The following is a 12213-nucleotide window of genomic DNA, read 5'->3' as shown; positions in this document are numbered from 1 at the left end:
GGGCGTCTAAGCTAAAATGCGCGTATTTTATAACTATCAAGGAATTGTGAAAAGTCAATTACTATGTTCGGTAAATTTTATTAAAGATGGATAAATTTATATCCAATGGTTTTGCTCTCACATCTTATCTCGTATATTTTGGAACACAACAATATCCCTCTCTGCAACTGATGAGAAAAAGAACAGCTACCCAAACGCCCTCACGTATCTACAAGCAGCTCAACCAAACATGATTGTCATGAGCCATAGACTACTCCCTCCGTCCGGAATTACTTGTCATCAAAATGGATGAAAATGGATGTATCTAGAACTAAAATACATCTAGATACATCCATTTCAATGACAAGTATTTCCGGACGGAGGGAGTACAAAACAAAGTCTTGAAAACAGTAGGAATGTATAGGATATCACCCTGTTACAGAATAAAATAAGGGAAAGTAGAATAAGCTAAGCACCAGCAGGAAGGGCGCCGAAGAGGATTATACAGGCAATTTTACATGGATGGGATGCTTCCTTAGATAGCTAGCTTCCATGGATATTTAGCAGGTATTTTGACTGTATGGTTGATGTTTTAGCTTTGTTAGGCTGGCCTGATGTCCTAGGGACTGTTTTGCACTTTGCTCTATGGCTGACAAAAGATCAAGTGTGATGTGGACTGTGGTAGGATCAAATGAGAGCTAATTAGTTGTAAAGACATTGCAATTTTGTGCTATCTGTTTTTTTAAGTGCAAAAGTGGTCATAGTGGATACTAATAATCTGTGGTGTCAGTAGAGTAGGCACATTTGGCTCAGCCTCACCCCAAAGTTGGGGCTGGTTCAGGCTTAGACCAGTGGAGCTAACCGGCCAATTGCCAACCCGTCCAGGCCAGCCCAACTACGTGTAGGGCTGGGTCTGTGCCTAGATTAGGAGACCAAAAGGAACAGGACCTGGCAAAGGCTCTGCCTGGAAAATGCTCAAGTCTAGTTCACACGAGCAAGCAAGGCTAATTTTTGCATGTACTTCTATTCCTATCCTGTTTTTGGTTATCTGATGGCCTCCTAATAAACTTGAAGGAGTTTATCCCGAGATCGCGGTGTCAAAGCATGAACATTGGTCATCTTTAGCCCCTCTTCCTCTTGAGGTTGTTCTCTCTGCTGGTCAAAAGGCTATTAAGGAGGAGCCTCGTAAGCAAGGTAAGTCTGCATTTTTATATTCTATAAGTTGTAGATCCCAGTTTATTCCATGCACACTCCAATGAACTATTCTTAGAATTCATTCAAGCAGGTGAGGATGATGCTCAGAGGAGAAATAGGCTTGTGCGAGAAATGAGTGACGTAATGGGAGAAGGCAACATTGAGAGCATGCTCTCAGTTGAAATGGGACTTAGGGAGCTTTCATCTTTGAAGGTATTCGTCTGCCCTTTTCACCAGCTTATGTTAACTGCTATTTTCTAGATTTCTCAATTGCAAAACTGCAGATGTACACTTGCAATAAAATGCAGGAACAAGCTTCTGCAGCAAAATTCGTGGGGCATTAGCTGGCTTGCACATTATTGGGCAAATTATTTATGCTTGCTAGGCAGTTAATAGCTCCTCTACTCTTCTGCAAAGTTTACCTTGGCCTCTCCTGATTTAGCACAATGGAATGCTTAGGTGGAAACATAATCTAGTTTGTTGGCAGAGTTTTCCTTGTGCCAAAAGTAGGAAGGGATCGATGGGAATTCTAATGCAACAGTGGGGCTCAAAAGTATCATTTGTATGGGGATTCTTTCAACTATTGTACAAACGAAACAGGCCATATGTGCAGTTTTGCTCTTCTATTACCATACAGTTCCTCTTCTTTCTGCAACTGCTCACTGGCTTGGCTTAGCACTCTGATTTCGAGTTGCTCGACTACTCGCGACTAGTCGTCCACTAGTCGATGAGTCGCACTGGCAGGGTCGACTCAGCCTGGCGACTCGACTCATGGGATGAGTCGAGCGACTCAAACGACTAGTCTCGACTAGTCGTGTTTTCTGGGTCGAACGAGTCAATTTTTTTGGGGCCCACCTGTCATATGTTTCTTTTACTGTATTTGCTTGCCCATCCCCCCCTGGAAACCTAGACTGAAGCAGTTCCCCCTCCCCTCCGACCCAACCCTCTCCTTGGCAGCCGCAGCCCCCCATGGTTGCTGGCTTGCTGCTCCTCCCCTCCTCCCCTTGTTGCTGCTGTGGATCTGCTCCTCCCCTGGTTGCTGCTGCTGCTAGTCTGCTCCTCCCTCCTCCCCTGGTTGTTGCTGCTGCTGGTCTGCTCTTCCCCTCCTCCCCTAAGCTACCAAGCAGAAGCACTAGAGGTCTAGAGCAGATCAGAGCAAAAGGAAAAGAGATGATACAGGATAGTGCTTCTGTATGGTAGTTTTATTGTACCTACTACCTACTGCTTAACTCATGTCGACTCGTCGACCATGAGTCTAGACTAGTCACGACTAGTCTAGAGTCACCCCCCCTGAGCGACTCGTTGACTCATTGACTCAAAAACCTTAGCAGTCACTGTGGTTCTCAATTTTGTTATTGTCATGTAGGTGGAAGATGCTGTTGTGGTTGCACTTGGTCAACACCGGAGACCTAGCATAGTTCGGCAATTCACATCAGGTTTGCTTTTTGTATTATTTCAATCATGGAGAACTGCTTCCTTACTATACATGGTGCTACAGCTTATTATTAGGCTTCACTTTACTGAACAAATTGTAATCCTCTGTCTGCAATTTATTTGCTTCTTTCTTTATCTGCTTTTAAGTCTGCGCTGTAGTGGCAGTGTACATGACCTGACATCACTATTTTCAAGGTTCATTAGCAAAACTTTTGTACGGTGTGTTTATTAAAGGGAAAAGCCTTATCAACAATCAACAGGGTCTCCTGCCAAAGTTTGAGATTTGCATGTCCTATAATTTGGTATATCCATTTGTAACATTACAAATCCCTCACATAATTAATTCAATGGTCTACCAATAACTGTTTCACTAACGCCCAGATTTGGTAGTGGTCATTACATGAAACAAAAAAAGTGTTGATTGTCGTGTATCATCTGCAGGTGCATGCACTATTTTTTTCCATAGGAATGATTGCCCAACGAGTCAATTCAGATGCAATTACGTGTCTTTGCTTGCATTCTTACTAAGCAAGTTAAAATTTCTTTTCAGATTATAAATCACCTGGCGAACCTAAATTCTTGGAGGCATTTGGTAATACCTCCTTTATTCTCTTATAGATTATCTTTCTGAACTTTCCTTTTACTGTTTGACATTGTATTATATGTATACATTTTAACTTGATTTTAATTCCGTTAAACTGAAACTATTTGACATATTGCAGACCTTAGCAACGAGGAGGCGGAGGATGTTAGCTTCAAGCATGTAAGCCTTCAGTAATGTGAATTGTTGATTTTTTTTCTCTTCCAAATATTACTTTTTTTTATGGACTCCATACCACCAAATGCAGGCATGGCTTATATACTTCTGGAGAAGAGCCAAAACTCATGGTATCGAGGAAGATATTGCTGACGAACGGCTTCAGTTTTGGATTGCTCGCAACGCGGTTGCTCCAAATTCTCATGACGCTATAGATGGTATGATGCTTGTTCCCTATTACCTACGTATTACTGTTAAAAGACTAGCTATTGGCAGATACCTGTCTTAAACGACTAGTTTATCTCAATATTTAATTAGATTGCTCTTAGAAACCATTTCAGTAATGACTTGCAGGGATCCAAAAGATTGTCGTAATCATATTTATGCATAAACCAGATAAGGTTCCTGTACAGAAGCATTTTCAGTGTTCCCTGCTGTTTGTATTTTTCAATCGTTTTGTGCCTGGTTTCATGCACGCTTTCTAACTTTTCTAGGTTACTGGAACAATGCCGTGAATTCCCATTCCCTGTGTTTACTGAACAACGTGTGTCTTGTCACTGCAGTGGAGCGAGGTCTGACAGAGCTCAGGAAATTGGGCATAGAGCAGCAGCTGTGGGAGGGCACACGTGCAGACATCGACGAAGCTGCCTCGGCGGCGATGGAGGACGAATAGGGAGGGCGCGCGACATGAGTTCATGATCGGTTGTCTATGCTAGTGTATCACCCCAGTTTTGGACAGACAGGGAGCTCCGGTTCCCAGCAGGTCTCAGGCCCTTGGTATACCATGGAATCATCGGTCTCCAAGCAGCAGCGATGCTTCAGTCCTCCAGCGTTGAGCAGTGGACGTGTCCAGATTCCGACGAGTTTGTGTAGCCGATTTTATCTCCTTGTTGCATTAGTTCCGTGGAATGTGTAATTGGCTTTGTCCTGGCAAAGACGATGATGACCTCACCTCATCTCACCTGGTAATTGTGAATTTCTGTGATTACTCCGTCTCCATGTTCGCTCTCTGCTGTCTGGTCTCACGAACTGAACGAATGAGCAGAGAGCAAGCCATCTTGTGTATGCGCCCCACTCAGAGAGAAAAAAAGAGATGCACCACCTGTTAACTACCGTTGGTTCTCCACTTGTCCTGCTGAGCTTCTGCTGTAATCTGTGTGGTAAAGACTGGCCTTATCACGAAAATCCGAATCTTTGTTCCATGCACCGTGAGCTGACTTTTTTGCGGGGGTTGATGCAGGGTCTGAGGTTGGGATGGGAACGCGACTCTTTGGGAGGGAGTTTACTACTAGCGCAGAGACGGTTGGACAGGTGAAAGCTCCCCTCCGCTCTCCTGTCTCGCTGCCCGTCCCTCTCGCTCGTCACATGCCCTGCGATTTCCAGGCCCCCAGAATAGACAGAGCCCAACTCAGACTCGTCCTGCACGGACACCACGTTGCAGAACCCAGTACGTTTTCGCTCGAGTGTGTTCTCCGACATGATTACCACCACCCTGTGTACATACAATACGATACGACTGTGTGTGTGCATACACCACGATCGACTGCGACGGAATCTCCTAGGCGGCGTGCTGCATCGGGGCGGATCTCCACCGGTTTCCTCGCGCCGAGGGCAGAGCCCGCGGCGCGTCGCTGGCCGGCGGCGATTGGCGTGGATGACGGACGGTCCGGTCCACACCATACGCGCTAGCTGGGAATTGATCGCCTTGTCGATGGACCGATCGCTAGACGCATCCATCTCTTCTTCTTTTTGGGGGGTGGAGGGTCAAGAATGGTTTAGGGGCTTCACGGGAAGCCTGGGACGCGCTGCCGCTCTCCGTCGCTCGCCTTTGCTGCCTCCTATTTATTCTCCACTCCCTTTCATACCTCGCGCCCCTGGGCATTCATTCGTCCATCCATGGTGGCCATGGACGCTCATTCCCTCGCCTACACGTTAAAGCCAGCCAGCGATCCATCGACCGATCGATCGGGCCTCGCTGTCGTACCGTCGCCGTCTCATACGGTTGGCGCTCGCCACTGCTTTCTACTATAGCTTAGACCACAGTTAGGTACAGCCATGTAGTATGTACGTACACTGTATGCATGCGTACGTGCAGGGAAAATACATGCATGCTTGCTTGCTTGCTTGCATGCATGACGAACCAAACATCACTTCTCATCCGTCGATCGAGCGCACGCAAAATAACTGATCATGAGTTCATGACACCGCATGCATGCCTCGTCGATATGGCTAAGACATATGTTTATCTGCTTCTGCTATGTGTTATGTATACTTGCACACAAGGGCCTCGGCATGACATCTACTCCCTCCCTTCCTAAATATAAGTCTTTGTAGAGATTTCACTATGGACTAGATACGGAGCAAAATGAGTGAATCTACACAGTAAAGTGCATCTATATACATCCGTATGTGATTTATAGTGGAATCTCTATAAAGACTTACATTTAGGAACGGAGGGAGTATGTATGTATGTATCATGATGATGTGCATTGCGTAGATGTTGATTTAGTTCTGAATGATGTTAGTACGTACTACAGGGTATAGACGATGGACGACACTTCTACTGCTTGTATGCAGCTGCTCCTCCAAGTGGCACCTACAAGTGGCCCTCTCAAACCAATCAATGGTTTCGATCTAATCAAATCTTGCTAGCTGTAGCTGTACAAAGTTGCAAGTGACCTTTCAGCGGTACGTACCTGAGATGTACAGGGAGTTTAAACAGCGGCGATCACATTCATGCCCCTTCAACGGCTGAATCGCATTAACTAATTCAGTGGCGCATTCATTTGTACTTCTATCCGAGGGAGGTTCCTATATTATTTAGCCCAAACTAAAACAACATTAATCTGTTCCAAAGAAAGTAGTCCAAAAATATGAATATTAGTATTAAAACTGCACCTAATATTTTGCAAGGGAGATAGTAATCTGCCTATATTTAGCCCAAACTAAACAACATTAATTTGTGCTAAAGAAACTACTCCAAAATATGAACATTAGTGTTAAAACTGCACCTAATATTTTGTAAGGGAGATAGTAATCTGCACAAATAACAGTCTCCTTTTTTTTATCATTGTACTATTTACTAACTTCTATTTTTTCTTTGTTTATACAAACCTCAAAGACTTTTATTTTTACAACGAAGACTTGTTAACCTATAAAGTTTTTTACATGAACCCTTCTCCTACTATACCTGTCAAGAGGTAATAATACTATTAGCCACCAGATCACAAAAAGGTACAGTTTGGGCGTGTCTAAACATTTCTCACGATAGGAATCCAATCAACTTGCGACTTGGTCATACACAACAACTAATCGAATTTGGAGTCTCGTACGTTCTTTAGAAAATGACCACCTAAGCATGATAAATATCCAATCAACTTGTGACTTATCGTACACCAACAATTTGTTTTACAATAGTCAAACTCGTAATTTCTATTATACCATATCACAAGTTGTTGCAGAGCACCAATTAACAACGAGTTGCTTTAGCATGCCAACTTGTCGGCCTGTGATTTAGTTCTTCAATCATATAGGAAGAGGTCGCATCAGATTTTTATTTGTTTGGCATATTGGAAGATAAACTCGTGGTCTCTGTAGATATGATGCACACAACTAACTTGGCAACACGTACTTTCTCCGATGATAGTAGACCGCATAGTGTCCACATCAAATTAGGCCGGCAAAAGACAAGAAAAATTGAATTCCCTTCCTCTCGCTTTGCACACATGTGAGTCCTGGTGGGGAGGGCAAACCTTTTTGAGTTTTCCCTCCAATAATTCCATTCCATTGTGTTGCATCCGATGATGTTCTCTTTCTCAGCTCCGGCAGGGTCACAAGATGCATGGGAGAGCTTGTAATTGGCATTGTGCACATACACACTCACTCACACACTCGAGGGGCTGAGGAGGAATTCAATCATGTATCCTTCCCTCATTCTCAAACCGTGAACAGAATGATCTCCCTTTTTTACCACATTTTTTTAGAGAAGCATGCAACCATTGAACTATCATGTGAATAAAGATAATGCAAGCAAACAACCCAAACTGTGGCAAATATGTCATATCCGGCTGCAGCGGCACTTAGACGAAGGCTAGAGTTGGATTATGTTGAATGGAGGCTAGGAACTACATTTTTCGTAGTTATGCGGCAACAACTATACCTATTGAGTTTTTTTTTTCAAAAAGGAGGATGACCCCCGGCCTCAACTATACCTATCGAGTTGGTTGATGATTATCTACACGTCCGGAACACCACATAAATACGCTTCGTTAACCGACTTTCGTACCATACACAAAATTGAAACAAATTTTGTTACACATTTTAGCCAAAGCCGAGACAAGTTAGTTTTGCAAAGTGAGTGGCAAAGCATTTCTTGCTTCTTTTCATGGTTTGAAGTAAGCATCTCTTTCGTTTGCAGTACGCTTCTCTCTTTTTGTTTGTTTGAAGGTTCTCTTGTGGGCAAACAATACAAGAAAAACCAACAGAGAGCATTTCATTTTTTGCACAACACCCTTCAAAGATAATGAGAAACAAAAAGGCCAGCTCATTCTCCATACGTGGCACCGCACACGTGTCGCCCTGCCAGCAAAACCTTTCTTGTAAAAACTTGCGATGTTTAATCTCCTCCCGTCCTTCCATCTTAGCTCACACACAGGGAAACCTTCATGCCAACTCACTATTTGATCCTTCGATTAGGTGCAACAACTTCCATTTGCTACAAGACGGCGCAAACGTTGCGTAAAAACAACACTCATGTTTTTTTATGTGGAAGAAGACAAAAGCTTACTGTTCCCAAGTGATGCATACACGCACTCCATCTCCATGTAAGAAACCACGGCGCATGGCACACAGAATTCTCATGCTTTTCGTGTCCGCCGAATCTTCCTCTTCTTTTACATGTCACATACATACGTGTGCCTTAGCCACTGACAAACATATCCATGGCTATGGTCCGTTTATCACTCTTCCAAAAGAAGAACTATACTTCTCCGCAAAAAAAGAAGAAGCTATACTTGCAAAACTAAAAATAAACCACACCTCAGGTTTCCCGTGGAGTGGCGGAGTTGGGGAGGGGCAATGACCCTAGTCACCATGGTTCAAATTTCGCGCCAAAAAGCATTTAACAAGGAGGAATTTTGCGAGTTTCGTATAATTACGTTCCACCTCTTTTAAACGTCGAAATGTGTTAAGGAGGCATACTCGTGTTGCGCGATCATCGCGAGACGTTGTTTTCACCTATTGCCTTGACGGTCGGATGTACCTTTGAGATTCGTGCGACGGTGCATCGGACGGCCATGATTTCCAAAAGCATCCGGATGTAACATATTTTAGCTGTACACGCTGCCACTGGCCTCTGCGTGCCTATAAGAAGGGAAGGTAGCAACCCGAACCCAGTACCCAAGGAGGGGCTGGAGTTGCAGAGATAAGTTGCAGTAACTGACCTTGCGAACTTGCCAAGAATCTGTGGGAGGGGAGGGCGTGATGGAGAACTCGGCGGCGGCGGTGGGGGTGGAGAAGGAGGACGAGCTGGTGGGGGCCGGCGGGGGCGACTGGGGGTACCTCACGTCGGAGGCGATGGCGACGGCCGGGTTCCCGGCGTTCGGGTTCCCCTGCGGCGCCAGGGGCGGCGTCACGCCCGCGCCGACCTCGGCGTCGCTGCTCATGTCCATGGAGCACGCCGCGCTGTTCGACTACAACGCGGCCTTCCCGTCGTCGTCGTCCTCCGCCGCCGCCGCGCCCCCGGCCTACCACGACTTCGGGTCCGGCGGCAACCCCTTCAGCGTCGACGCCCCGCCGTTCCTTCTTGAGGCCCCGCCGCCGCTGACGGTGGCGCCGGGAGGGCAGAAAGGGGGGTTCTTGGCGCCCCCGCTGTCGGCGTTCGGCGACGGCATGGGGTGGGACGACGAGGACGAGCTGGATCAGCAGAGCGTGGACGCCTCCTCCTTGGGGGTCTCGGCCTCGCTGGAGAATGCCGTGGTCGGCGCGCCGGGGGGAGGTGGCGGCGGCGGCAACGGGAAGGGCAAGAAGAAGGGGATGCCGGCCAAGAACCTGATGGCGGAGCGCCGGCGCAGGAAGAAGCTCAACGACCGCCTCTACATGCTGCGCTCCGTGGTGCCCAAGATCAGCAAGGTGAGGAATGCTCCCGCCGTCAGTTCTGTGGAAATTAATCATCTACTTGTTCCTATACATATTATTGTCAATTTACAAGTTTTAGTTCATGATGTGAGTATATTAGGATGGATTGTTACTGCACTTGATGCTGAATTTTGGTGATGAATTCTTGAATTGGGACGAATTTATGTCACAAAAGTACCCATTTTTAGTAGTAGATCTATGGCACTCTTAGTGTCATGCTGGTTCTTATCTAGTACCATGTCCAGGAAGTAATAAAACTTGTACATTATCTGAAAAGAAAAATCTATAGCTGCGTTTCGAGCGCGGGAAATTTTCTTATGTCTTGCAGGAATTGAACTTATTCACGTGAAATGGGAGCGATAAAACTATTCCATTGTCCGCAAAATCTCTTGGCCCCGTTCGGAGCGCGGGAATTTTCTTATTGAATTTGTTCACGTGAAACGGGGAGCAATAAAACCCTTCAATTGTCTAAATAATTTCTAGGCTCCGTGAAATTCACGCGTTGCAAAACATTTTTTGTCATGACAAATTCGTGGAAATTTAGCACGATGAATCCCTTCTCAGCTTGTTGAAGGTTTGTCTTACTGTTCTGCCTTGGTAAATTTCAGTACTGAACCCACCAGCCAAATGGGTTTATTGGGGAATTTTTCTTTTGATGTTTGCTTAATGGTGCAAACTGAACAGTGCCATGCACAAGGTGTCATCGAAAGCCACCTTTCACTGGATAACCCACAAAGCTCCTTTCCCCCCTTGTGTATTGACAGTTGTTCAAGCGTTGGAGGTTTCTGTCTTTTGTTTGTTTCCTTGGAAAAGTCCAATTTCTGCATGTTTTGGCGTGTAAAGTGCATTTTCCTCCAGTTGTTTCATGTAATCAACTTGCTTTTCTTCACAATCATCAGGATAGTTTTGAACAGTAAACAAGGATCTTCTCTGAAGTAAATCTCATGGTGCATATGACATGTTACAGTCTAGCCATTTTCCTAGTGTATCAGCAGAACATGATTATGTCAAGATGTTAATAATTCTAAGTTTTCTAACAGTGTTTGCATGGTTGTATGCTACATCCTCTGTTCCTAAATATAACAGTGTTTGCATGGTTGTAACAGAGGTAATAATTTGTAGTAGTTGATCGGCAGCTCATCACCACTATTGTTTTCCTGTGCAATCCAACAATTTTCCTAGCGTATCGACAGAACATGGCTATTATGTCTAAAAATACTGTTAATTCTAACAGTGTTTGCACTGTTGCATAATAATCTGTAGTTGCCGATCAGCAGCTCACCACCTGTTTCCTTCTCCTGTGTCATCAGATGGACAGGGCTTCAATCCTTGGTGACGCAATTGACTACCTGAAGGAGCTCCTGCAGAGGATCAGTGATCTTCACAGCGAGCTGGAGTCTGCTCCCAGCTCTGCTGCACTCGGTGGACCATCGACAGCCAATAGCTTCCTCCCGTCGACGCCCACCCTGCAGCCGTTCCCCGGCCGCATCAAGGAGGAGCGGTGCCCGCCGGCCCCGTTCCCTAGCCCCAGCGGCCAGCAGGCGACGGTCAGTCCATTTCTTTCTGCCATGCCATGGAGCTTGATGCTCCTTGTCCATTGTGTCATTGTGCATGAACAGAGCAGTGGAACTCAACTGTGCTTGGTTGGTTGTGTGCGTGGTTCAGGTTGAGGTGAGGATGAGGGAGGGGCAGGCGGTGAACATCCACATGTTCTGCGCGCGCAGGCCGGGCATCCTGCTGTCCACCATGAGGGCGCTGGACAGCCTCGGCCTCGACATCGAGCAGGCCGTCATCAGCTGCTTCGACGGCTTCGCCATGGACGTCTTCCGCGCCGAGGTTCGTTTGTAATTCCCGCCCAAAAACTCTCTCCTCTGCTCCACTGTGCAGCTGCGGCGATGCATGCTGATCCTGTCGGTCGGTGACAGTGTGCATTTCGATCAAATCAAATCCAATCCTGCCGTTGCCTGCTGTTCACCATCTTTACTGTTCTGTTGTGTTGTTCTGGGTGTCCAGCAATGCAGGGAGGGCCCTGGGCTCCTGCCGGAGGAAATTAAGGCCGTGCTCCTGCACTGCGCCGGTCTCCAGAACGCGATGTAGGCGAGTGAACCCCGGGAGACAAGACCGCCAGGACGGTGATGATCATCATGGGCAGGTCTCTCCTGACTGTCTGGTCAGGATGATGCTAGATGTACAAAAACTTTGTGCTGTTCCGTTCCTTTTTACCAGTTTCTTGGAAAAACTTCATGGGATGAGGCTCGCCATCTCCCTCCCCGCAGACATGAGACCGGGATCTCGGTCGATCTTGTTTCTCTCTGTGGTCGTGAACCTGTGTGATGTAATGGTTATCTTTTCCTACCGTTGAACTATCTCCGGTCAGTCGGTCCTCCATGGACCATGGTGAAATGAGATGAGGCAGAATATGAACCGAGTGCATTTCCTTTTGCAAACATAGCATACCCCATGGCCATGGCGTCGTCCTCGTCGTGCCCGCATATTTCCAAGAGATTCAGCCTGTCAGGGGGACAATGATTGCATGCATGCAGCTCGTAGCACGCTGCAGACGTACGAGCTGCGGCGGGACCGAATTGATTTCTCTGGCCGCTTGTGGTTACTGTTTTTCGAATCAACTCCGGCCTCTTGTGGTTTATGCGATGCAAACTGTTTCTGTAGCATTTGCAGGCCCATGTGCGATCCTGAGATGGATGAGGGGTTGA

General features: G+C 46.3%; 2 protein-coding genes across 3 annotated transcripts in view; both read left to right on the top strand.

Moving 5' to 3' along the window:
* Positions 1 to 4473, top strand: part of LOC119278262 (coiled-coil domain-containing protein SCD2-like) — an 8793-nt gene extending 4320 nt beyond the window's left edge. The window contains exons 11-17 of one of the 2 annotated variants that reach the window (XM_037559620.1): positions 1054 to 1173; positions 1250 to 1386; positions 2540 to 2609; positions 3158 to 3199; positions 3330 to 3370; positions 3456 to 3582; positions 3928 to 4473. In XM_037559620.1, coding sequence (XP_037415517.1) covers positions 1054 to 1173; positions 1250 to 1386; positions 2540 to 2609; positions 3158 to 3199; positions 3330 to 3370; positions 3456 to 3582; positions 3928 to 4037 — 647 coding nt within the window. In that variant the 3' untranslated portion in view covers positions 4038 to 4473. The remainder of the gene's footprint in view (positions 1 to 1053; positions 1174 to 1249; positions 1387 to 2539; positions 2610 to 3157; positions 3200 to 3329; positions 3371 to 3455; positions 3583 to 3927) is intronic. The other variant, XM_037559621.1, reaches the window with a different exon arrangement.
* A 4312-nt stretch (positions 4474 to 8785) lies between these two features.
* On the top strand, positions 8786 to 11932 carry LOC119278261 (transcription factor ICE1-like). Its single transcript, XM_037559619.1, has 4 exons — positions 8786 to 9493; positions 10810 to 11046; positions 11165 to 11335; positions 11513 to 11932. The coding sequence occupies exons 1-4, from the start codon at positions 8846 to 8848 to the stop codon at positions 11594 to 11596; spliced, it is 1140 nt and encodes a 379-aa protein (XP_037415516.1). The 5' UTR covers positions 8786 to 8845; the 3' UTR covers positions 11597 to 11932.
* The last annotated feature ends 281 nt before the right edge of the window (positions 11933 to 12213 follow it).

The sequence above is a fragment of the Triticum dicoccoides genome, chromosome 3B (genome assembly GCF_002162155.2).
Source record: "Triticum dicoccoides isolate Atlit2015 ecotype Zavitan chromosome 3B, WEW_v2.0, whole genome shotgun sequence".
Taxonomy (NCBI): Eukaryota; Viridiplantae; Streptophyta; class Magnoliopsida; order Poales; family Poaceae; genus Triticum; species Triticum dicoccoides.
This window is presented reverse-complemented; position numbering and strand designations above follow the sequence as displayed.

Bases quoted from the DNA above. Each gene is read 5' to 3' on its own strand.
- LOC119278261 (XM_037559619.1), top strand. From the start codon at position 8,846: ATGGAGAACTCGGCGGCGGCGGTGGGGGTGGAGAAGGAGGACGAGCTG. The intron at 11,047-11,164 runs GTCAGTCCATTT...TGCGTGGTTCAG, and splicing joins CCAGCGGCCAGCAGGCGACG to GTTGAGGTGAGGATGAGGGA. The intron at 11,336-11,512 runs GTTCGTTTGTAA...CTGGGTGTCCAG, and splicing joins TGGACGTCTTCCGCGCCGAG to CAATGCAGGGAGGGCCCTGG.